The sequence below is a fragment of the Bos indicus x Bos taurus genome, chromosome 25, assembly GCF_003369695.1.
Source record: "Bos indicus x Bos taurus breed Angus x Brahman F1 hybrid chromosome 25, Bos_hybrid_MaternalHap_v2.0, whole genome shotgun sequence".
NCBI classification, from domain to species: Eukaryota; Metazoa; Chordata; class Mammalia; order Artiodactyla; family Bovidae; genus Bos; species Bos indicus x Bos taurus.
In genome coordinates, this window is record NC_040100.1 from 14,937,928 (window position 1) to 14,963,587 (window position 25,660).

The 25,660-nt window shown below is 36.9% G+C and overlaps 2 protein-coding genes across 3 annotated transcripts in view; one reads left to right on the forward strand and one right to left on the reverse strand.

Moving 5' to 3' along the window:
- SEPT14 (septin 14) overlaps positions 1-23,356 on the forward strand; it is a 34,719-nt gene extending 11,363 nt beyond the window's left edge. The window contains exons 3-10 of one of the 2 annotated variants that reach the window (XM_027527779.1): positions 4,433-4,553; positions 5,265-5,460; positions 11,866-12,052; positions 13,182-13,343; positions 17,938-18,034; positions 20,038-20,206; positions 21,391-21,523; positions 22,685-23,114. In XM_027527779.1, the coding sequence (XP_027383580.1) occupies positions 4,433-4,553; positions 5,265-5,460; positions 11,866-12,052; positions 13,182-13,343; positions 17,938-18,034; positions 20,038-20,206; positions 21,391-21,523; positions 22,685-22,864 (1,245 nt within the window). In that variant the 3' untranslated portion in view covers positions 22,865-23,114. Of the gene's footprint in view, positions 1-4,432; positions 4,554-5,264; positions 5,461-11,865; positions 12,053-13,181; positions 13,344-17,937; positions 18,035-20,037; positions 20,207-21,390; positions 21,524-22,684 lie in introns of both variants that reach the window. The other variant, XM_027527780.1, reaches the window with a different exon arrangement.
- A 706-nt stretch (positions 23,357-24,062) lies between these two features.
- On the reverse strand, positions 24,063-24,902 carry LOC113883372 (olfactory receptor 7A10-like). Its single transcript, XM_027527048.1, has one exon. The coding sequence runs from the start codon at positions 24,900-24,902 to the stop codon at positions 24,063-24,065; it is 840 nt and encodes a 279-aa protein (XP_027382849.1).
- Between the last annotated feature and the right edge of the window lie 758 nt (positions 24,903-25,660).

Sequence of the window (25,660 nt, forward strand, 5' to 3'; positions counted from 1 at the left end):
TCTCCAGTTTACTTTGCATGCTAGTGCCTCATTCATCTTTTTGAAATGTTTCTTCCTTTTATTATTCTCTGACTCAAATCTCCAGCCACTGCCCATTACTAATTCGATAAAATCCATATTCCTTAGCCTCATATCCAAAAACTCCCTATTGTTAGGGCCCTTTTTATCTTTTAAGTCTTCCCAATTTAAGTCTTTTTCTTCAGTTTTCCCAATTGAAGTCTTTTCCTTAAGGTAGGCAAGTTCTTTACAACACAAGGACAAATAGTACATTGTTCATTTGCCATATTTCTCTCTTGCTCATAATATCTACTTCCTCCATACAAATCTTATCCTATTTTCAAGAGCCAGTCCGTCATCTTTTAAAATCATTTTTACCTACTCCACATTAACAGTCATCTATCCTTCTTCCAAATTCCTATATTTTTAAATTGAGTTTTCTAAAATTTTGATACTTATTATGATATTAATAAATATTTTAATTTTTCTGCATGGCTTTTATTCTCCTTGAAATTATCTGCTCTTCATAAATAAAACTCTCTGACTTATAGAACATTAAAGTGTGAAAGAATTTTAAGCTCAACTGGTCAAATGTTCTCATTTTATAGAAGAGAAAACAGGCATCAGTGACTGTCCCAAAGGCTCACAATGACTAATGACTTTTCTTATTCAGCTACCTTTCCCCATATGACTGGGGCAAAAGCTCATTCATTACAGGGTAAACATCAGGGCTTCTCAGCGCTTGTAGAGTCCTTTGTAATTTACAGACTTTGCATGCAGTATCCCATTTTCTAGATGTAGTCTGTATGTCCTTGCTATCATGAGAAATTAAAATAATGCATGGTTAGCATTTCAGCTTCACTTGATTGCATATGAAATAATCCTTTTCATGGTAGGTTAAACCTTATATTTTTATATACTTACCTTATGTATACTTTATATACCTTCTTAATTTGCTTTACTGTAGATGATGCAAAGGTGAAATCAAGAAAGAGATTTGCATGATCATAAATGCCAAATTAATAGAAACTGAAATATTGAAAATTTCTATATAAATTATATCAGAATTTTATAAAAATATATATTATAAAAAAAGAACTTTCAGCCTAACAGAAGACATTTGTTAAGTAATTGTGATGATTCAGAACTTTGCTTGTTCTGTGGGTAAAAACTCAGTGCTAATGAGGCCACGGTCTCTGGTCTTTTTCTGATAAGAAAATGGGCTATATTTTGTTCTATGGACACTTTGATCTGGTACCTCCCTGAGTTGCAGTTTTTAAAATGAGTGAAGCCTATCACAAGGGAGTCTAGGACAGAGAGGACAATAGAGCATCCAAATCTGTTATTGTTTCATATCACCTTCAGATTCTATGGGTCAGAATGTTCTCTTTGAATAGAGAACTCAGAATTTGCCACATATATTAAACCCCACAAATAGTAACAAATTAAAATTTTTTCTCATTTGATTGTATTTTCAGTTTAGTATTGCTCAATATGCTCTCTTTAAATATAAAAATCCCCATGGAATTTTTATTAATTAATCCTTGGTTGATGCCTGGATCCCTGATTGGGACCAAATAGGACCCTGGTAGGGTCCTATCCCTACCCTTCATTGTTCATTTGCTGCTGCTGCTGCTGCTGCTGCTGCTGCTAAGTCGCTTCAGTTGTGTCCGACTCTGTGCGACCCCATAGACAGCAGCCCACCAGGCTTCCCCGTCCCTGGGATTCTCCAGACAAGAACACTAGAGTGGGTTGCCATTTCCTTCTCCAATGCATGAAAGTGAAAAGTGAAAGCGAAGTAGCTCAGTCGTGTCCGACTCCTAGTGACCCCATGAACTGCAGCCCAACAGGCTCCTCCGTCCCTGGGATTTTCCAGGCAAGAGTATTGGAGCAGGGTGCCAATTGTTCGTTTAGCATGTACTAATTCAACTAAAGCTGAGCGATGAAGTATTGTTGCTTTTGAACTGTGGTGTTGGAGAAGACTCTTGAGAGTCCCTTGGACTGAAAGGAGATCCAACCAGTCCATTGTAAATGAAATCAGTCCTAAATATTCATTGGAAGGACTGATGCTGAAGCTGAAACTCCAATATTTTGGCTACCTGATGTGAAGAACTAACTCATTGGAAAAGACCCTGGTGCTGGGAAAGATTGAAAGCAGGAGGAGAAGGGGATGACAGAGGATGAGATGGTTGGATGGCATCACTGATGCGATGAACATGAGTTTGAGTAGGCTCCGGGAGTTGGGTTTGGATAGGGAAGCCTGGTGTGCTGCAGTCCATGGGGTCACAAAGAGGTGGACATGACTGAGTGACTGGACTGAACTGAATTCAACTAACAACTTTTGTGTATCATCATCTTTTGTGTATCTAAAATTACCTATTGGGAATTCCCTGGTGGTCCAGTAGTTAAGACTCCACACTTCCAATGCAAGGGGTATGGGTTCAATCCCTGGTCAGGAAACGAGATCCCACATGCCAAGTGATGTGGCCAAAAATAAAATAAAATAACCTATCACTTAATCCATTGTACCCATCTTTTTCTGTAGATTCTTAAACAAGTTCATAATAGTTACAGTGTTTATCTGCCAATTCCTCATTGTGTGGGTGTTTCTATTGATTGTGTTTGTCCTTGGCTGTGAGAGAGATTCTTTTCTGCTTCTTCATATCTAGTAATTTTGATTATACATTGTAGAAAGTCTAAATTCTATTATTATATTTCTCTAAAGAGTAGTGAATTTGTTTTAGCAGTTAGATTAGTGGCAAGTCATTTGGACCCTGTTGAGTCACGATATTCTTTGTAAAGGTGGATTTACCTTCATTGTACCCTTCGACTTGGGAGTAACTCTTTGACTTAGAACATAATCCTTGATCCTATAGCAAGTCCTTTTACAAATTTAAATTAAAAGTTCAAAGTGTTTATCTAAAGTGTTGATCAAACTTGTCTAACTGGGAAGAAGCTTAAACTCCAAACTCTGTCCCCTTGGGTCTTCCCAATACCACTGCTAAGATATGAGCTCAGCGTTTTTAGAATGCCAATTCTTCTCTCAGTTTCCACTGGGCTCTTTACAGTCACGCCTGCACGTACGGAGTGAGACTCAGCCAAGTGTTCTAAAGTCTGCAAATTTGGGTCTCCCCATGCTGTGGCTTGCTCTTCCAAGATTTCTTTCTCTGTATCCTGGTATTTTGGCAGCCCCAAATTCTAACCTTAGCTTTCCCAGCTCAAGATTGTTGCTCTCTGCTTGAGCTCTACGTTTCAAGTTTCTTATTTACTGGGGAGTCACTTCACGGGAGTATGTGGATAAATCTAATTTCACCTATTATGCTAACTTGTTTCCACAATTTGATTTATTCTTGTTTCTGCCTCCTTTTCTTTCTGTTCCAATGCTTTCAAACAGTTGTTCTCGTTGTTAATGCAAGGAAAGGTAAAATGCTGTTAAGTTACTCTGCTAACACCAAAAGTTAGGCATGTACACACAATTTTATATCTTACTCTTTAAAGAGTTTCATGTATTTTTCAATTTATTAAAGCATTTTTATAAATATCTCTAATGACTGAAGAATGCCCCAGTGTGTATGTGAATAAATATATTATCATTTACTTGGATATTCTATTACAAGGAGTCATATATTTGGATGTTAGAGAGCTACAGCAAACACTTTTCTGCATAAAGCATTTGTGAAAATTTCTAGCTGTTTGGGAGAGATATCCAGGGCTGAGACTAGTTAGATTAATAAGCCTTCTTTGAATTATTTTCACTTTTAAAAATAATCAAATTTTGGTAAATTGGTAAATTTATGTATAATAAATTATAATAAATAAATAAAATATAAATAATAAAATATAATAAATACATTATTAATGGATTTCTGGGTTTCTAGGTTTGTGTTATTAGCAGTGGATTCCTTTAACAACTTGATACAACATAAGTTCTCAGGCATATCACAAATATGAAGTCAAGGTTTTTAGTTATTTTTTAAAAATTCAAATAAAGTTTGATTTCCTTGCATATATTAACATATACTGGATCTCCTGAATATATTACCAAACTGGAATGGAATGAAACAATGTTGTTTTCTTTTTTCCACAAAAATAATTTATTATTGTGGAGTAATATACTGGGCTTTCTTGTGGTATGTCTTTAATTTCCTACTTTTAAACTTAGAAATATAGTCTATTTGAGTGTAAACAGAGATAATGTTACTATTTATAAAAACGACAAAAATCTATATTTCTGTTTGTGGTCTCTCTTCTTACAAATTTACTTCATTTGCATCTTGTCTGAAGTATGATAATCACATGATATTTGATCATTTGAATGATCATATGAAATGATATCATTTCTTAAATAATAATCATTCCATTTCTTTGACATATTAATATAGTCATTGTCAAGTGATATCTTCTATCTAATCAAAATATTGTTTTTTTCTTTAAGCAAAAAGAAGATAATATACGTTGCTTAAATATGCTTGGCCATTTTGGTTTTGATTGTTTGGCTCATCAGTTGGTGGACAAATCCGTTCAACAAGGATTCTTTTTTAATATTCTTTGTGTGGGTAAGTGCCAAACCCCTCCCATGAATTATTTCTTAATTGTTCATTTCAACTTATTTTAAGCAGCATAACACTGGTGCTGTTTCTTTAGGACTATGTCTTTGTGTTTGTATTGGTTTGCATCTTCTTAGCCGTGTTCAGTTCAGTTCAGTCGCTCAGTCATGTCCGACTCTTTGCGACCCTATGAATCGCAGCATGCCAGGCCTCCCTGTCCATCACCAACTCCCAGAGTTCACTCCGACTCATGTCCATCGAGTCAGTGATGCCATCCAGCCATCTCATCCTCTGTTGTCCCCTTATCCTCCTGCCCCCAATCCCTCCCAGCATGAGTCTTTTCCAATGAGTCAACTCTTCGCATGAGGTGGCCAAAGTACTGGAGTTTCAGCTTTAGCATCATTCTTTCCAAAGAAATCCCAGGGCTGATCTCCTTCAGAATGGACTGGTTGGATCTCCTTGCAGTCCAAGGGACTCTCAAGAGTCTTCTCTAACACCTTAGACATTTTTTTATCTAAGTTTTTCAGTGCTCTTCAAAATCTGATACACCTTTGTGTATTTTATCTTTCCATATTATGTTAATGATGCATGAAGTCAGAAGTATCATATATATTTCAAGGACATTCTAGTCTTTGAAGTATTTGGGACCATTCTAGGGAGGGCACAGGGTGTCACTTTGCAGATATCTTATGCCCCTATGATGTATCTGTTTCTGTACAGGGGAAACTGGAATTGGAAAATCAACCTTGATTGACACACTGTTCAATACTAGTTTGAAAGACAAAAAATCTTCACATTTTTACGCAAGTGTTGGACTTAAAATTCAGACATATGAACTCCAGGAAAATAATGTTCAGTTGAAATTAACTGTTGTGAAAACAGTGGGCTATGGTGATCAAATAAACAAGGAAGCCAGGTGAGTGTTTTCTTATTTTAATTTTAAAAGTTGTTGTTATTTCAAGGAATTTGCTTTTTTTCTCCATATATTAAAAAGTAATGTTCTAGAATATATATGAAATTTAATCACTTTGCTGTACAGAAGAAATTAGCACAACATTATAAATCAACTGTACTTCAATTAAAAAATAACAAGTGGGTCTATTGTAGATGGCATGTAGTTGGATTTTTTTTTTAAATCCATTCAGCCACTCTTTGTCTTTTGATTGGGAAGTTTACTCCTTTCAAATGGGCTTCCCTGGTAGCTCAGCTGTTAAAGAATCTGCCTACAATACCGGAGACCTCGGTTTGATTCCTGGGTTGGGAAGATCCCCTAGAGAAGGGAAAGGCAACCCACTTCAGTATTCTGGCCTGGAGAATTCAAGGGTCTCAAAGAGTCAGATGTGACTTTCATTTTTCACTCTTTTCAAATAATTATATATAGTATATACTCTATAGTATATGAGTAATTATTCACAAGGAATGACTTACTATTATTATTTTGCTATGTTTTCTGTCTTGTAGTCCCCTTGTTCCTCATTTCCTCTTTTTAGTTTCTTTGTATTTTGTTGATTTTTGTAGTGATGTGTTTTCTTTCTTTCTCTTTTTCTTTTATGTATCTTTTATAGGTATTTTATTTGTGATTATTATGAGGCTTATATAAAGCATTTTATAACAGTTTATTTTAAGCTTACAACAACTTCAATTACATGCACAATTTTACAGTTTTACCTGTTCTTTACTTTTGATATCAAGCTTCATATTTTTATGTTGTTCATCCATTCAAAGATTTTTGTATTTACAGTTATTTATACTTTTTTCTTTTTATTTCTATGTTACAGGTAAAAGTGATTAACATGCCTTTTTCATTATAGTGTTACAATATTTTCTATTTGTCTATATTTACCTTCATTGACTTTTACCATTGAGTTTTATACTCCTGTGTGCTTTTGTGTTACTGTAATGAGTCCACTTGTTTCAACTTGAATAACTCCCTTTAGCATTTCTTTTCAAGTAGATCTAGTGGCATTTCTTTTAAGGCAAATTTAGTGGTGATGAACTTCCTCAGTATTTATTTGTCTGGGAAGTATTTTTTTTTCTTTCATTTCTAAAAGGCAGTTGGTAGGTTTTTTCTTTTTATCACTTTGTCTGTATTATCCCATTCTTTTCTAGCCTGCAAATTTTATGCTGAGAAATTGGCTCATGGTCTTATGGGGGCTCCCTTATATGTGATGAGTTGCTTTTCTGTTGCTGCTTGCAAAATTTACTTTTTGTCCTTAACTTTTTAAAAAGCAATTTTATTGGAGTATAGTTGTTTTACAATGATGCACTTGTGTCTATTGTGCAGCAAAGTGAATCAGCCATACACATACATGTGCTGTGTGCTCATTTGCTCAGTCATGTCTGACTCTTTCCGACCCATGGACTGCAGCCCACCAGGTTCCTCTGTTCATGGAATTTTTCAGGCAAGAATACTGGAGTGGGTTGCCATTTCCTACTCCAACACATACATACAACCCCTCTTTTTTTGGTTTCCTTCCTATTTAGGTCACCACAGAGCACTGAGTAGGGTTCCCTGTGCTATACAGTAGATTCTCATTAGTTATCCATTTTATACATCAGATCAGATCCGTCGCTCAGTCATGTCTAACTCTTTGCAACCCCATGAATCACAGCACGCCAGGCCTCTCTGTCCATCACCAACTCCCCGAGTTCACTCAAACTCACATCCATTGAGTCAGTGATGCCATCCAGCCATCTCATCCTCTGTCGTCCCCTTCTCCTCTTGCCCCCAATCCCTCCCAACATCAGAGTCTTTTCCAGTGAGTCAACTCTTCACATGAGATGGCCAAAGTACTGGAGTTTCAGCTTTAGCATCATTCCTTCCAAAGTGTATATATGTCTATCTCAATCTTCCAGTTCATCCCACCCCTCCATTTCTCCCATTGGTGTCCATATATTTGTTCTCTACATCTGTGTCTCTATTTCTGATTTGCAAATAAATTCATCTGTATCATTTTTCTAGATTCCACATATATGTGTTAATATACAATATTTGTTTTTCTCTTTCTGACTTACTTCACTATATGACAGTCTCTAGGTCCATCCACACCTCTGCAAATGGCACAATTTCTTTTTAGGGCTGAGTAATATTCCATTATATATATGCCACATATTTATCCATTCCTCTGTTGATGAACATTTAGGTTGCTTCCATATCTTGGCTATTGTATATAGTGCTGCAGTGAACACTGGGGTGCATGTATCTTTTGGAATTATGGTTTTCTCTGGGTATATGCCCAGGAGTGGGATTGTTGGGTCATATGGTAGTTCTATTTTTAGATTTTTAAAGGAACCTCCATGACAAAATTCAACACCCATTTATGATAAAAACTCTCTAGAAAGCAGGAATAGAAGGAACATACCTCAACATAATAAAAGCTATATATGACAAACCCACAGCAAACATTATCCTCAATGGTGAAAAATTGAAAGCATTTCCTCTAAAGTCAGGAACAAGACAAAGGTGCCCACTTTCACCATTACTATTCAACATAGTTTTGGAAGTTTTGGCCACAGCAATCAGAGCAGAAAAAGAAATAAAAGGAATCCAAATTGGAAAAGAAGAAGTAAAACTCTCACTATTTGCAGATGACATGATCCTCTACATAGAAAACCCTAAAGACTCCACCAGAAAATTACTAGAACTAATCAATGATTATAGTAAAGTTGCAGGATATAAAATCAACACACAGAAATCCCTTGCATTCCTATACACTAATAATGAGAAAACAGAAAGAGAAATTAAGGAAACAATTCCATTCACCATTGCAACGAAAAGAATAAAATACTTAGGAATATATCTACCTAAAGAAACTAAAGACCTATATATAGAAAACTATAAAACACTGGTGAAAGAAATCAAAGAGGACACTAATAGATGGAGAAATATACCATGTTCATGGATTGGAAGAATCAATATAGTGAAAATGAGTATACTACCCAAAGCAATTTATAGATTCAATGCAATCCCTATCAAGCTACCAACAGTATTCTTCACAGAGCTAGAACAAATAATTTCACAATTTGTATGGAAATACAAAAAACCTCGAATAGCCAAAGCGATCTTGAGAAAGAAAAATGGAACTGGAGGAATCAACCTACCTGACTTCAGGCTCTACTACAAAGCCACAGTTATCAAGACAGTATGGTACTGGCACAAAGACAGAAATATAGATCAATGGAACAAAATAGAAAGCCCAGAGATAAATCCACGCACATATGGACACCTTATCTTTGACAAAGGAGGCAAGAATATACAATGGATTAAAGACAATCTCTTTAACAAGTGGTGCTGGGAAATCTGGTCAACCACTTGTAAAAGAATGAAACTAGAACACTTTCTAACACCATATACAAAAATAAACTCAAAATGGATTAAAGATCTCAACGTAAGACCAGAAACTATAAAACTCCTAGAGGAGAACATAGGCAAAACACTCTCTGACATACATCACAGCAGGATCCTCTATGACCCACCTCCCAGAATATTGGAAATAAAAGCAAAAATAAACAAATGGGACCTAATTAGCCTTAAAAGCTTCTGCACATCAAAGGAAACTATTAGCAAGGTGAAAAGACAGCCTTCAGAATGGGAGAAAATAATAGCAAATGAAGCAACTGACAAACAACTAATCTCAAAAATATACAAGCAACTCCTACAGCTCAACTCCAGAAAAATAAATGACCCAATCAAAAAATGGACCAAAGAACTAAATAGACATTTCTCCAAAGAAGACATACAGATGGCTAACAAACACATGAAAAGATGCTCAACATCACTCATTATCAGAGAAATGCAAATCAAAACCACTATGAGGTACCATTTCACACCAGTCAGAATGGCTGCGATCCAAAAGTCTACAAATAATAAATGCTGGAGAGGGTGTGGAGAAAAGGGAACCCTCTTACACTGTTGGTGGGAATGCAAACTAGTACAGCCACTATGGAGAACAGTGTGGAGATTCCTTAAAAAACTGGAAATAGAACTGCCTTATGATCCAGCAATCCCACTGCTGGGCATACACACTGAGGAAACCAGAAGGGAAAGAGACACGTGTACCCCAATGTTCACCGCAGCACTGTTTATAATAGCCAGGACATGGAAGCAACCTAGATGTCCATCAGCAGATGAATGGATAAGAAAGCTGTGGTACATATACACAATGGAGTATTACTCAGCCATTAAAAAGAATACATTTGAATCAGTTCTAATGAGGTGGATGAAACTGGAGCCTATTATACAGAGTGAAGTAAGCCAGAAGGAAAAACACCAATACAGTATACTAACGCATATATATGGAATTTAGAAAGATGGTAACGATAACCCTGTATACGAGACAGCAAAAGAGACACTGATGTATAGTACAGTCTTATGGACTCTGTGGGAGAGGGAGAGGGTGGGAAGATTTGGGAGAATGGCATTGAAACATGTGAAACGTCATGTATGAAACGAGTTGCCAGTCCAGGTTCAATGCACGATGCTGGATGCTTGGGGCTGGTGCACTGGGACGACCCAGAGGGATGGTGTGGGGAGGGAGGAGGGAGGAGGGTTCAGGATGGGGAAAAAAAATTAAAAAAAAAATAAAATAAAATAAAATATGTAAGAAAAAAAAAATAAAGGAACCTCCATACTTCTCCATACTGGCTGTATCAATTTACATTCCCTCCAACGATGTAAGAGGATTCCTTTTCTTCCACACGCTATCCAGAATTCATTGCTTGTAGATTTTTTTAATGATGGCCATTCTGAACCAGTGTAAGGTGATACCTCATTGATTTGCATTTCTCTAATAATTAATGATGTTGAGCATCTTTTCATGTGTTTTTGGTCATCTGTATGTTTTTGGTCATCTGTATGTATTCTTTCAGAGAAGGCAATGGACCCCACTCCAGTACTCTTGCCTGGAAAATCCCATGGACGGAGGAGCCTGGTGGGCTACAGTCCATGGGGTCTCGAAGAGTCAGACACGACTGAGCAACTTCACTTTCATTTTTCACTTTCAAGCATTGGAGAAGGAAATGGCAACCCACTCCAGTGTTCTTGCCTGGAGAATCCCAGGGATGGCGGAGCCTAGTGGGCTGCCATCTATGGGGTCGCACAGAGTCGGACATGACTGACGCGACTTAGCAGCAGCAGCAGCAGCACGTATTCTTTGGAGAAATGTTTACTTAGTTCTTCTACCCATTTTTTGATTGGGTTGTTTGTTGTTTTGATATTGAGCTATATGAGCTGTTTGCATATTTTGGAGATTGATCCCTTGTCAGTTGCTTCATTTGCAAATATTTTCTCCCATTCTGAGAGTTGTCTTTTTTTTGTCTTGTCTATGGTTTCCTTGGCTGTGTGCAAAAGTTTTTAAGTTTAATTAGGTCCTCTTTGTTTATTTTTGTGTTTATTTTCATTACTTTAGTTGGTGGGTCTAAAAAGATCTTGCTGCAATTTCTGTCAAAGAGTGTTCTGCCTGTTTTCCTCAGAGTTTTATAGTGTCTGACTTACATTTAAGAATGCATTGAGCTGTATACCCACCACCTCATCTGGAACCTAGAACAGTTGTATCACATCGAAAAATTATCTTGTGCTTTAGTCAGTTTATCCTTATGCTGATACCATGCTGTATTAATGATTTTAGCTTCACAGTAAGTTCTAATATAGGAAGAATATATCTTCTTCATTTTTTTTTTCAGTATGTCTTGAGCATTCTTGGTTCTTTGCACTTATATATATGTATACATGCAAAAACTTGGATTCTAATTGGGACTGCATTGAACTGAGAGAGCATTTTGCCTTTTCTCTAAACAATGGGTCCTTAAAAAAAATTATTCATTGTGACTGTGCAGTATCTTCCTTGCTGCCCGTAGGCTTTCACTAGTTGTGGCAGGTGGGGGTACTCTTCCTGTGGTCACAGGCTTCTGGTGGTGGTGGCTTCTCTCGTTGTGGAGCATGGGCTCTAGGCGTGTGGGCTTAGTAGTCACAGCACTCAGACTCAGTCGTTGCAGAACACCGGCCCTAGAGCGTGGGCTCAGCAGTTACGCTGCACAAGGTTAGCTGACCCTCAGCGTGTGGAATCTTCCTTGACCAGGGTTCTAACCCATGTCTCCTGCATTGGTAAGCAGATTCTTAACCACTGTACCACCAGTCAAGTCCAATAATGGGCCTTTTTATTGGTTTATACTTGTTATCTTTGTAAGGACATGTTATGAACATTTTAATTGCTGGGGCAATTAGTGAGTGCACATATTCACTATATAGTAAATGATAAAATCACAGGCATCAGATGATATTAATCTGTTATGTTAAATGTTTGAATAATCTTTTTTTTTCCAGCTACCAGCCAATTGTTGACTACCTAGATGCTCAATTTGAGTCCTATCTTCAAGAAGAATTGAAAATTAAACGTTCCTTAGGTAACTACCGTGATTCCCGCGTCCATGTGTGCCTTTACTTCATTTCACCGACAGGACATTCTCTGAAGTCTCTTGATATATTAACCATGAAGAACATTGACAGCAAGGTGCGTTTGGTAAATCCATCAGCAAGATTTGATACTTATTTTTAAACAATACAAATCTTGAACTTCCCTAGTGGTCCAGTAATTCAGAATCCATCTGTGGGTGCAGAGGACATGGGTTCGATTTCTAGTCCGGGAAGATCCCATGTGCCGTGGGGCAACTAAGCCCCTGCGCCACAACTACTGAACCTAAGAAACAGTGCAAATCTTGAAAGCATTTGCACACAAGAACTTGACTTCCCCAGTGGCTCAGATGGTAAAGAGTCTGCCTTCAGTGCGGAAGACCGGGTTCGATTCCTGGGTTGGGAAGATCCCCTGGAGAAGGAAATGACAACCCACTCCAGTAACCTTGCCTGGAAAATTCCATGGACGGAGGAGCCTAGCAGGCTACAGTCCATGGGGTCACAAAGAGTCGGACACAACTGAGTGACTTCAAATATATATCATTTTTTCTGTTAACCTTTAAAGCATTTTCTAGAGATACCATTACAAAATGTCACTTAGTGATTTAACAGTAGAAAGTGATTTAAAAATAGACATTTATTTTCTTACAGTTCCAAAAAGTGTCACCAAGTTTTGTTTTTTCTGAAACCTCTCAGTTCAGGAAGTAGATGGCCACTTTCTCACTGTCACCTCACACGATCTTCTGTTTGTACACACATGTGATGTCTCCGCGTGTCCAAGTTTCTCATTTTTATGAGGACACTGGTGGAACTGGGTTAACGCTATTTTAATGGCCTTAGATGGTGCAAATAAATGATTAGAAGGAAAAAGTTGATCTGTTCTACAGTGTTGATGAAAAGTCTCTTCTGACATTTTAATACTCAATCAAATAAGAAATCAAATTGATCATACTTCATTTTGCTATTTACATTTTACCAAACCCAGATGCTTTGGAAGTGTAAGAAAATTTGAGAAGAGAAAAAACTGAGCCTTCTAAACCTGATTTCTGATTAAAGTTTGATCTTCAAAAATACTGATGATTTTGGAAAGCAATTTTATGAAGTCATGAAAGCTAGGGATTATTTGGTTACAAAAATGTGTTGTCAGATATTGTGAGGTTTTCACTGTAACAATAACATTTAATAATTAATTCTCAATGGTGAGTTTTTCTTTGCTTCTTTCTTAATAGGTGAACATTATACCAGTGATTGCCAAAGCAGATGCAATTTCTAAAAGTGATTTACAGACATTTAAGTGTGCGATAATGAATGAATTGATTAGTAATGGCATCCAGATGTATCAGTTCCCAACAGATAATGAAACTAGCACTCACATGAACTCCTCGATGAATGTAAGCTTCTAACTATTGAATCTCAATTCTATTTGACAGGGGGAATGAAAATATAATTTATAAGTAACCTTATTAGCAATACAGAAAAAACTGGAAAACACCCTGATGGTGGGAAAGATTGAGGGCAAGAGGAGAAGGGGGGCGACAGAGGATGAGACGATTAGATGGCATCACTGACTCAATGGACATGAGTTTGAGCAAACTCCAGGAGATGGTGAAGGGAAGCCTAGCGTGCCACAGTCCATGGGGTCCCAAAGAGTCGGACATGACTTAGCAGCTGAACAGCAATGTTGCTAATATAGTGTCACTTGTATCTGACAAAGAGACTATAAATAAGGTATTTTCCCCCCAAATCCAGTGTGGGAAAATGTTTCTTTTTCTTGATTTTGAAAAATATTTGCTGAGAATTAAGTATTTTAAGAAGCATTTTATTCTTTTAAAAATCCTTTTAGAAAGATATAGTTCACATACCATATGACTCACCCATGAAAGTATACAATTTAATGATTTTTAGTCTGTTCACAATGTGTGCAACCACCTCCACAACCAAACTGAGAACATTTTTATTATATAATTGAAATGGAAATATTATCTCAAAAAGAAACCCCATACTCTTTAGCTTTTCTCCCCTACCGCCTGTCAACCTTCCTCTCCACCAGACCTAGGAAACCGCTAACCAACATCTTTCTCCTCAGATTCTTCTGTTCTGGATATCATATGAATGGAATTACATAGTATTTGGTCTTTTCATGCTTTAATTGGCTATTAGTATGTCTTCCCAGGGGAAAAATTTACTCAGATCCTTTGTGCATTTTTAAATGAGCTCTTTTTTTTTTTTTTTTTTAATTGAGTTGTTAGAGTTCTTTATGTATTCTTTTCGTACTGTTCATGGGGTTCTCAAGGCAAGAATACTGAAGTGGTTTGCCATTCCCTTCTCCAGTGGACCACCTTCTGTCAGATCTCTCCACCATGACCCGCCCATCTTGGGTTGCCCCACGGGCATGGCTTAGTTTCATTGAGTTAGACAAGGCTGTGGTCCTAGTGTGATTAGATTGACTAGTTTTCTGTGAGTATGGTTTCAGTGTGTCTGCCCTCTGATGCCCTCTTGCAACACCTACTGTCTTACTTGATTTGCAATTATTTTCCCCTAATCTATTAGTCATTTTTTCATTTTATTTCTGGTGTCCTTTGAAACATAAGCTTTTTAAAAATATTGATGAAGTCCAATTTATATATTTTAGTTGTTACTTGTGCTTTTGATGTCATATCTAAGACTGTTTTGTCAAATCCAAGGTAATAAAGATTTTCTTATGTTTCCTTCTAAGAGGTTTTAAAATTGTGGTAAAATATACATCGAATGAAGTTTACCATCTTAAACTTTTAATTTTTTTAATTTAAAAAAATTTTAAAATATTTTTGATGTGGACCATTTAAAAAGTCTTTACTGAATTTGTTATGGTTTTATGAAGTCATTACTGAATTTGTTACGGTTCTGTTTTACGTTTTGTTTTTTTTTTGGCTGCGAGGCATGTGGGATCTTAGCTCCTTGACCTGGGATCAAAGTTGCAACCCCTGCATTCAAAGGCAAAGTCTTAACCACTGGAATGCCAGGGAAGTCCCCAACCTAAATCTTTCAAAGTTCACAGTTGAGTGGCATTATCTGTTCATAGTGTGCTACTATCCTCGCCACCAACTATATCCACAGAACTTTTTTCATCTTGAAAAACTGAGGCTCTGCAATAAATAATAATTCCGTGTTATTCCTTCCATCAACTGTATGAATTTGACTACTCAAAGTACTTCTAATAGATAGAATTATATAATATTTGTCCTTTCCTAACTGTACAAATATTTCTTTGAGTCTCTGCTTTCAATTTCCTTGGGCCAATTCTTGTCTGTGCCAAGAAGTGGAGTTGCTGGCTTATATGATAATTGTAGGTTTAATTTCTTGAGGAACCACCATACTTTTTCCATAGTGGCTTCACTATTTTTGCATTCCCACAAAAAGTGCACAGGGTTTCCAGTTTATCCACATTCACACCAACGCTTGTTATTTTCTGTTTTTTTTTTTTTAAATGATAGCTTATCTTAATGCATATGAGTTGCTATTGCACTGTGGTTTGTGTGTGTGTATAGTCATCTTTATTATAGTTCATGAGTACATTAGAAACTGACATGGATTTCTTTATTAAGAAGTAGATTCTTATGGACAGCTGCTTTCCACTTTTACTTGAGAATGGTAAAGAAGCCAATATTAGTGTCATTACATCAAGTTTTCACCTGATAGGAAACCTGAACAGGTCTCTTGGGTTTTCTAGGTCACTGTTATACTGTCCCCAGACCTCCCTGCACCCAAGTGTCTCTGGAATTCCCTGTACATTTCAAAAGGCACTTGGGTAACAGAACACTATTACTCTGCTTGCTTTTAAGGTGCAATTCCTGGGTTAAATATTGTGCATATACATCTCTTAATTGCCCAGGCTTATCTTCTAAATAATGCATTACTCATTTTACTAATCTCCCTGCCAAACAAAGGACCCCAACGCGTTGTGTTAATCTCAAAGAAGTCAGGTGAGGCTCTTCTCTCCTCAAATCAACTTATTTGAAATCCCATATGAAATGCTAGTGTCAAAGCGCAAAGCAATAGCCTTTCCTGAAAAGCTGCATTGTGATTTTGTAAAAATTGATTTATCTACTTATCTGTTGGCCGTGCTGGATCTTCATGTTGCAGCACATGAGCTCTAGGTGCTTCAGTAGTTTGTGGCACAAGGGGCTTTGTTGCTCCGTGGCATGTGGGAACTTCCTTGACCAGGAGTCAACCCTATCCTTTGCATGGGCAGGAAGATTCTTTACCACTGAACCACCAGAGAAGACCTGCCCTTTTTAAAAAATGGGTTGTTTGCTTTGATATTGAATTGTATGAGCTGTTCATATATTTTAGGTATTAACTCCATATTAGATATGTCATTTCCAAATATTTTCTCCCATTCCGTAGGCTGTCTTTTCATTTTTTGACAGTTTCTTTTGCTGTGCAAAAGGTTTTGAGTTAAATTAGGTCCCATTTTTTTAGTTTTGCTTTTGTATCGTTTGCCTGAGAAGAAAGATCTAAAAAATATTGTGAGCGTTTATGTCAGTGTTCTGCCTAGAGTTTTCTTTTAGGAGTTTCATGGTTTCTGGTCTTACATTTAGGTCTTTAATTCATTTTGTGTTTATCTTTGTATGTATTATGAGAAAAGTTCAAATTTCATTCCTTTACATATTAATTGTGTTGTTATCATGTAGTTATCCCAGCACCACTTATTGAAGAGACTGTCTTTTCCCATCGGATATTTTTCCCTCCTTTGTCGTAGATTAATTGGCCATATGTGTGTAATTTTATTTCTGGGTTCTCTGTTCTGTTCCACTGATCTGTGTGTCTGTTTGTGCTGCTGCTGCTGCTGCTAAGTCGCGTCAGTCGTGTCTGACTCTGTGCGACCCCATAGACAGCAGCCCACTAAGCTTCTCTGTCCCTGGGATTCTCCAGACAAGAATACTGGAGTGGGTTGCCATTTCCTTCTCCAATACATGAAAGTGAGAAGTGAAAGTGAAGTCGCTCAGTCGTGCCCGACTCTTAGCGACCCCATGGACTGCAGGCTACCAGGCTCCTCCGTCCATTGGATTTTCCAGGCAACAGTACTGGAGTGGGGTGCCATTGCCTTCTGCACTGTTTGTGCTAGTACCACACTATTTTGATACTGTAGTTTTATAATATAGTGTGAAGTCAAAGAGTGTGATACTTATAGTTTTGTTCTTTTTTCCTCAAGATTGCTTTGGCTATCTGAGCTCTTTTGCAGTACCATACAATTTTATTATGTATTATGTAACTAATTCCATTAGTTTTGTGGAAAATGCCATGTCTATTTTGATAGGGATTACATTAAATCTGTAGATTACTCTGAATAGTATGAACATTTTAACATTATTCTTCCAATCCATGAACATGGTATATTTTTTCACTAATTTGTGTCATCTTCATATTCCTTCATCAGTGTCTGATATTTTTCAGAATATTGGTCTTTCACCTCCTCTTTTAAGCCATCTAGGTATTTTATTCATTTTGATGCAATTTTAAATGGATTGTTTCCTTGATTTCTCTTTTTGACAGTTTATTATTAGTAAATATAAAAGCAACATGTAGAAATTTGTATGATAACCTTTATTCTTCAACTTTATTGAATTCATTTATTATTTCTAGTGATTTTTTGGTAAAGACTTAAAGTTTTCTGTGTATAGTATCATATCATCTGCAAATACTGACAGTTTTACTTTTTCCCTTCCAATTTGGATACCTTTTTATTTATTTTTGTTGTCTGATTGCTGTGGCTAAGACTTCTAATATTATGTTAAATAGAAGTGGGATCTCACACAAATGCTTACAGAAATTAATCTGCACATATTTAATGCTAAGTCATAAAATCTGAGGCAGGATAAATAACTTGTTTGAGTAAACTTATTATGTCTTCTTGTCTCTGTTATTTCCATAACAGAAATAAGAGTAACAGAGTAAGTCATATTGGTATAAGAAAATATGATGAAATTTGTTCTTACTTTCTAGGGCCTCTTACCTTTTGCTGTAGTAGGAAGTACGGAGGAAGTGAAAGTTGGAAAAAGGACAGTCAGAGGACGTCAGTACCCCTGGGGAATTTTACAAGGTAAGCATAACAAACCTCCATGAGAAGGCTTACTCTGGAGTGATTATGCTCAAATATAGATAATTATAAAATTATGTAAAATATAACTAAAAATATATAAAACAAAATATCTTGAGTCAATATTGGTAACTCTCATTAAACAGCAAATTAACAGTTACTGATAAGGAGCACAGATTCTGTTTCATTTGAGATAGTGATTATTTTGACTATAATTTATTCTCATGGGAATTTTCTGGAATTTTTTTGTACTTTAGGCAAAAATTCAGAAACTGAGCAGAACCTTCTCATCTACCCCAGTCTGCCATATGCAGATTATCTCTGTGGTGCTAAGCTATCATATTCAGAATGTTGAAAAGTTCTTTGAACAAAAGAACTTTGAATAGCATGGAAGCATAAATATTGGTTCTTGATACATGTTATATAAGTTATTTGCTACTCAATTTATAAAGCACTTTTAAGTGGTTACTAGTAAAAGGGGTGGTAAACTATTTCAAAAATAAAGTAATATAATTTATTTTTGGATAAATTATACCTAGACATTTATATTAGTTATCTAACATCATGATGAATTAGAATATTGTCATAACAGTCATTTATTATCTGATTCATATACTTGTGATACTAATTATTGGAGACTGGATTATCTCTATCTGTAGAGATAATGTTCCAAATGTTATTTTCAATTAATGTATTATAAATTTTAACTTTATTAAATGTACTTAAAGACAACATATTTTAATGAATATTATATTTGGTTACAATATCATACCCAATACCCAAAATATTGTGATTAGTCTTTTGGAGATGACAGGTACAAGAGAGAGCCATGTGAATTTACTGAGTGATTTTGAAAAGTGACTAATTCATTCTCATACATATGGTATACAAATATAATTTAATAACTACATCATGTACAATTGTTAAGGCCTTTACATTAGCAGGCTTTAATTAAATTACTTAGTTTAGTGAAATTATCTTCTTTAAAAGAAGATAATTTATAGTTCATTTATAGACCAGGAAATTTGCTTTAAATTTATTAACCAGAGACTAAATAGGAAACAGTGAAATAATATGTTACATTATATTAGTATATAGCATCAGTTCATCAGTTTACTGCTCTGTAAAATACCTTGAGAATATTCATTTGAAAAATACTAAATTATTAAAGAAAGCTTATGCTATATAAGTTTCAAAACCACAAAATTAAAAGACTCTTGCTCCTTGGAAGAAAAGCTATGACCAACCTAGACAGCGTATTAAAAAGCAGAGACATCACTTTGGCAACAAAAGTCCATATAGTCAAAGCTATGGTTTTTCCATTAGTCATGTATGGATGTGAGAGTTGGGCCATAAAGAAGGCTGAGTGCCCAAGAATTGATGCTTTCAAATTGTGGTGTTGGAGAGGACTCTCGAGAGTTCCTTGGACTACAAGGAGATCAAATCAGTCAATTCTAAAGGAAATCAGTCCTGAATATTCATTGGAAGGACTAATGCTAAAGCTGAAGCTCCAATATTTTAGCTACCTGATTGATAAGAGTCTTTTCCTCATTGGAAAAGACCCTGATGTTGGGAAAGATTGAAAGCAGGAGGACAGGGGACAACAGAGGATGAAATGGTTGTATGGCATCACCAATTCAATGGACATGAGAGTTTGAGCAAGTTCCGGGAGATGGTGAAGGACAGAGGGGCCTGGTATGCTGCAATCCATGGGATCCCAAAAAGTCAGACACAACTGAGTGACTGAACTGAACTGAAGCTCTATAATAATATAATGTAACATATTATTTCACTGTTTCCTATTTAGTCTCTGGATAATAAATTTAAAGCAAATTTCCTGGTCTATAAATAAACTATACCTATAATTGACATGTACCATGTAAGCATAGTTAAATGGTTAAAAGATTTATAGCTATTATTCAGAACACTCTAAGCTCATTCAAGAATGCTTACTGAGTGATAGAGATTGATAATAAGCTTTGTGGCTTTATTATTTTTCTGCCTAGTGGAAAATGAAAACCACTGTGACTTTGTTAAGCTCCGGGATATGCTTCTTTGTACAAATATGGAAGACTTGAAAGAACAGACTCACACTCGGCACTATGAACGTTACAGGCGCAACAGACTTCACATGATGGGATTTACTGATATGGGTCCAAATAACCAGCCAGTTAGGTGAGTGGAGATCTCGCTCGAACAAGATGATAGGTGACTTGGAAATCCTCTATAACGGTGAGATGTGATTATTTTGGAATGAGAATAGCTCTGCTTCTCGTATTCTGGGCCATCTGAATCTTGTGGATTTTCATTATCTTCAGACCTCGATGGAGGGTTAGTAGGAGCAACATAATGCAAGGGCTAATTTATGTGCCTCCAATATGTACATGTCCCTGGAGGAGGGCATGGCAACCCACTCCAGTTCTTGCCTGGAGAGTCCCATGGACTGAGGAACCCGGCAGACTACAGTCCATGGGATTGCAAAGAGTCGGACACGACTGAGCGACTGAGCACACACAATATGTACTTGTGCTGAAACACTCCGTATCAATCCCAAAGAGAAAAGAAGTTTTTATAGGCAAAATTTGGGAGGAGGGCTGTAGGCTGTGTAACCCTCCCCTTATTGGTTGGTGGTGAGGTAACAAGATGGTGTTCAATCATCAGCCTTCTGGTTGCAGCCAGTCTGGGGTCCATATGCTTGTGCTCAGCCTGAAGTTATCATCCTCCACCTGGGTAGGAGCCTTGGTTCCTGTAGAACTCAGAGATCTGTTTCTGTGTCTTGGCTGTTGTGAATAGTGCTGCTGTGAGCACAGGGGTCCAGGTATCTTTTTGAATTGTAGTTTTGTTCTGGCATATGCCCAAGAGTGGGATTGCTGGATCGTATAGCAACACCATTTTCAGTTTTGGGGGGAATGTCTATACTGTTTTCCATAGTGGCTTTTCCACTTTACATTTCCACCAGCAGTGAAGTTTTGGTTTGTTTTTTTCTCACACCCTCTCCAGCATTTGTTATTTGTAGATTTTTTCATAATGGCCTTTCTGACTGGTACGAGGTGGCACCCCATGATAGTTTTGATTTGTATTTCTCGAATAATTAGGAATGCTGAGCATCTTTTCATGTGCCTGATAGCCATCTGTATATCTTTTTTGGAGAAATGTTTATTTAGGTCTTCTGCTTGTTTTTCATTTGGGTTGTTTGGTATTTTGTTTTCAAGTTATATGCATTTGTTTATATTGGGTTGGCCAAAAAGTTCATTTGGGTTTTTCCATACAATATTACATATATTTTAATATATAATATATATTTTTTATGTTTATTTATATTAACATTTTAATATAAGAACACACACATTTCTTTTTAGTTTTCAAGAGATCTATGAAGCCAAAAGGCAGGAGCTCTTGGAGCAATGTCAGAGGGAAGAAGAAGAGTTGAAACACAAGTTTATGCAGCGAGTAAAGGAGAAAGAAACAGCATTTAAAGAAGCTGAAAAAGAGGCAAGTCCTGCTAGTTTGATATAATCCATATTTAAGTTTAGGGGTCCTATTAAATTGGGGGTTTTTATCTCAAGAGTTTAGATGATTTTGTTGAAGGATACTTTCTATCCTTCAAAAAGTAGCTATTTACCATGTAAATTTTGGATGCAGCCTTTTAAAAAATGATTGCCTGTAATCTTATTTTTCCTAGAGCTTTTGGAGAATCAGCTTTTTTGAATTTTTGTAAACTGAAGTATAAATTGACTTACAATATTATATCAGTTTTGGGTGTACAACAGTGAGTCAATATTTTTATATATTAAATACCACCTGTCAATGAAGAGGGCATGGCATCCCACTCAGTATTCTTGCCTGGAGAATCCCATGGACAGGGGAGCCTGGCAGGCTACAGTTCAGAGGGTTACACAGAGTCAGACACGACTGAAGCGACTTAGCATGCACGTATGCACCATTTGTCAGCATAGAAAGTTATTAAAATATTATTCACTATATTTTGTATACTGTACATTACATCCCCATGACTTATTATTTTATAACTGGAAGTTTGTATCCTTTAATCTTCTTCACCTATTTCATTCATCCCTCCCCTCTGGCCACCACCAGTTTTTTCTCTGTATCTATGAGTGTGTTTCTGTTTCATTATGTTTATTCATTTGAATTCTTTTCTTTAGATTCCCTGTATAAGTGAAATCATATGGTATTTATCTTTCTCTTTCTTATCTATTATCTACCTCTGACTTATTTACTTAGCATAATACCCTCCAGGTCCTTTCATGTTGTCTCAAAAGGCAAGGTCTCTCTCTCTCCTTTTTTTAAACGGGTAATGTTCCATTGTATATTGTATATGTATACATATAGCACATCTTTAAGTAAAAAGTTTTCTCAGTGATTTTGCTATCATTTATAAATACCACAATCTCACATCCCCAGTCTTTCCAGTCATTCTTCTTGCCCTTGTATGTAGATGCTCATTTGCCCTCAAGTCTGAAAATGTATTTACCAGCGATATGACTCCAGCAGAGATCCTTTTGAGACTACTATTAAGATCAAGTGCTATTCTAATGATTAGGGTAGGTTTGATAATCAGAAGGAAAGAAACAGGTTCCTGGGGATGTGCCCCCATAGGGTGCTTTGAGTCACAACTGCGGGTTTGTTTTACAGCTACAGGACAAGTTTGAACATCTTAAGAAGGTCCAACAAGAGGAGACAATGAGACTTGAGGAGGAGAGGAGACAACTGGAAGAAGAAATCCTAGAATTGTGTAAAATGAAGGCCTCCTCTGGAACCTTGCAGAGTCAGGTGTGCACCAGTGTGAAGAAGGACAAAGAGCGTAAGAAATAATCCTTTACCACTCTGTGTTGTAGAGCCCTTTCACTCTCTCTCTTCTTCCTGTGAGATTTTCCTCATAGCACTTAATTTCTGATTGAAATTATGCTAGGTTTGAAAACTTGTTTACTTGCTGTGTATTTCCTCTCCCTAGAAGGTGAGCTCCTGGACAGCACATACCTCGATCATCTTGTTAGATGCTCTATCATCAGGGTTTAGAACAAGAGTAGCACAGAATTGGCGTTCAATAAATATTTGCTAAAATGAAAGAAGATCAAAGATTTATGTAGCACAGTGTAAAGGTGTTGATTAGCTGTGGAAATTCTTTTACCATAGCCCTACCTGTGACTCTGGTGACCCAGTATATGTATTATTTCATATCTAAATAGAAGTAGGGGATTTGTTGGCATGCAGTATTACAAAAAGCTAATCCTTATGCTCATATTCCTTATAAAATTCTACTGATAATACTTTCTTGATAGTTTTTATTAAATAAAATGCTGTTTATGATTATAACTCTTATACTTTTATATTAGACCTTGTAAAACAAATATTGGAATAAAACTTCAGAAGTGAAGGAGAGTCAGAGAATAATGGGAAACCATGAGTAACATTTGGATGATAATATTATGCCTTACATACGAACATTTACTTCAAACTAAAGTTATCAATGTTTTAGAAAATAAAGTAGATTTTTAAAACTATTTCCAAAGTTTCCTTCTGACTATATATCCTGAATTTTCTGCATTTACAATGTCAGTTCACCTGTTTGTGTGGCTGAACTTTACCATGACTTATTCAGCAAAACTACTACCCTTGAGTGTCTGTGTATATTTACTCTGAAATTTTTCTCTTGTTCCTGAAAGAATAAAAAATTTTTCTGTTGTAATTGTTTTTGCTGCTTTCATTTCAAAGGCAGCATTTTTTTTCAGGGCATCAGGATATTGTGATTTAGGTTGGAAAGGGAAAACCTGAAATATTGAAAAAGTTGAGAAACAATGAAGAAAGAAATATCAATACATCAAAGCAATGTTAAAAAAAAAAGCAGTTAGAAAATAAACAAAACATGTGGTATCATTGATTTAAGGGACATGCGGTAAAGAAAAAGGAAAAAAAAGACATCTGAAGACAGCAAAAATATCAGGCTTTTGGATGCCAATCTTGTTCTTGGCTACTTGTGAAAACTTCTCTAGCCCCAAGGTTAACACTCCTGTCACTCACTGAAAGCAAGAGTGGTGACAAGACTTTCCAGAGCCCCCTTTATGTCCTTGTTCCTCAGAGAGTAAATAAATGGATTCAGCATTGGCGTGACCACAGTGTACATCACAGAGGCTATTGCGCTGGTTCTGGAATTTTGGGTAGTGGCAGAACTGAGGTACACCCCAAGACCTGTGCCATAAAACAAGCAAACAACTGAAAGATGAGACCCACAGGTGGAAAATGCCTTGTACTTCCCCCTTGCTGATGTAATCCTCAGTATGGAGGAGACAATCCGAGAATAAGAAACAACAATGCCAGAGAGGGGAATAATGCCCATGAGCACAGTGGCAAAACACATCTCTATGATACTGAGAAGATTGTCAGAACAGGCAAGTTGGATAACCTGATTGATTTCACAGAAGAAATGGGGGATCTCCAAGTCAGTACAAAAGGACAGCCGCAACACTAGCAAACTGCGTAGCAAAGAGTCCAGGACACTCAATATCCAAGATGCCAGCAACAGCAAGCCACAGAGCTGGGGGGTCATCTTGGTTGTGTAGCGCAATGGATGGCAGATGGCTACGAACCGGTCATAGGCCATCACAGAGAGGAGGAAAATGTCCAGTTCTGCAAAAAGGATGAAAAAGTACAGCTGGGTGAGGCAGCCTTCGTATGTGATGCCTTTATTCTGGATGTAGAGGTTCAGCAGCATCTTTGGGATGGTGGTAGAGGTGAAACAGATGTCTGAAAAAGACAAATTGGAGAGGAAGAAGTACATGGGTGTGTGGAGGTGGGAGTCATAGATGGTGGTCAGAATGATGAGCAGGTTTCCAGCAATAGTTATCAGGTACATGGAGAGGAAAAGCCAAAAGAGGAGAGGCTGCAACTCTGCCTCATCTGATAGTCCAAGGAGAAGAAATCCTGAAAACTGTGTGTGATTTTCCTGTTCCATATAGGTAGTGTGACTGTCTTGAAAGGGGCAATAAAAAAATACAAACAAATAAGCATTATCAACCAACTGAACTACTACTGATTATATTTCTGATATCATATAAATATAGTTAATATTACGGTTTACACGTAATATAAACACATCCCTATATTTTGTTAATGGATCTGCTGCTGCTGCTAAGTCGCTTCAGTCGTGTCCGACTCTGTGCGACCCCATAGATGGCAGCCCACCAGGCTCCCCCGTCCCTGGGATTCTCCAGGCAAGAACACTGGAGTGGGTTGCCATTTCCTTCTCCAATGCATGAAAGTGAAAAGTCAAAGTGAAGTCGCTCAGTTGTGTCCGACTCTTAGCGACCCCATGGACTGCAGCCTACCAGGCTCCTCCGTCCATGGGATTTTCCAGGCAAGAGTAGTGGAGTGGGGTGCCATTGCCTTCTCCATGTTAATGCATCAGGGTCAGTATAGCCCAGTTCAGAGGATTAAAAATGTAGCCAATCTCTTTCTGCCACTGTACCCACTTCAGTATGCAAACTAGCCATTCGTCATATCTTATTCCTCAAAGCCAGCGTTATTTCTACCATTTCTCTGAGATAGAATTATGTAGTAGCTCCTTGCCCTTCATTGTCACTCATGGACTCACAGCATTAGCGTCATCTGGAA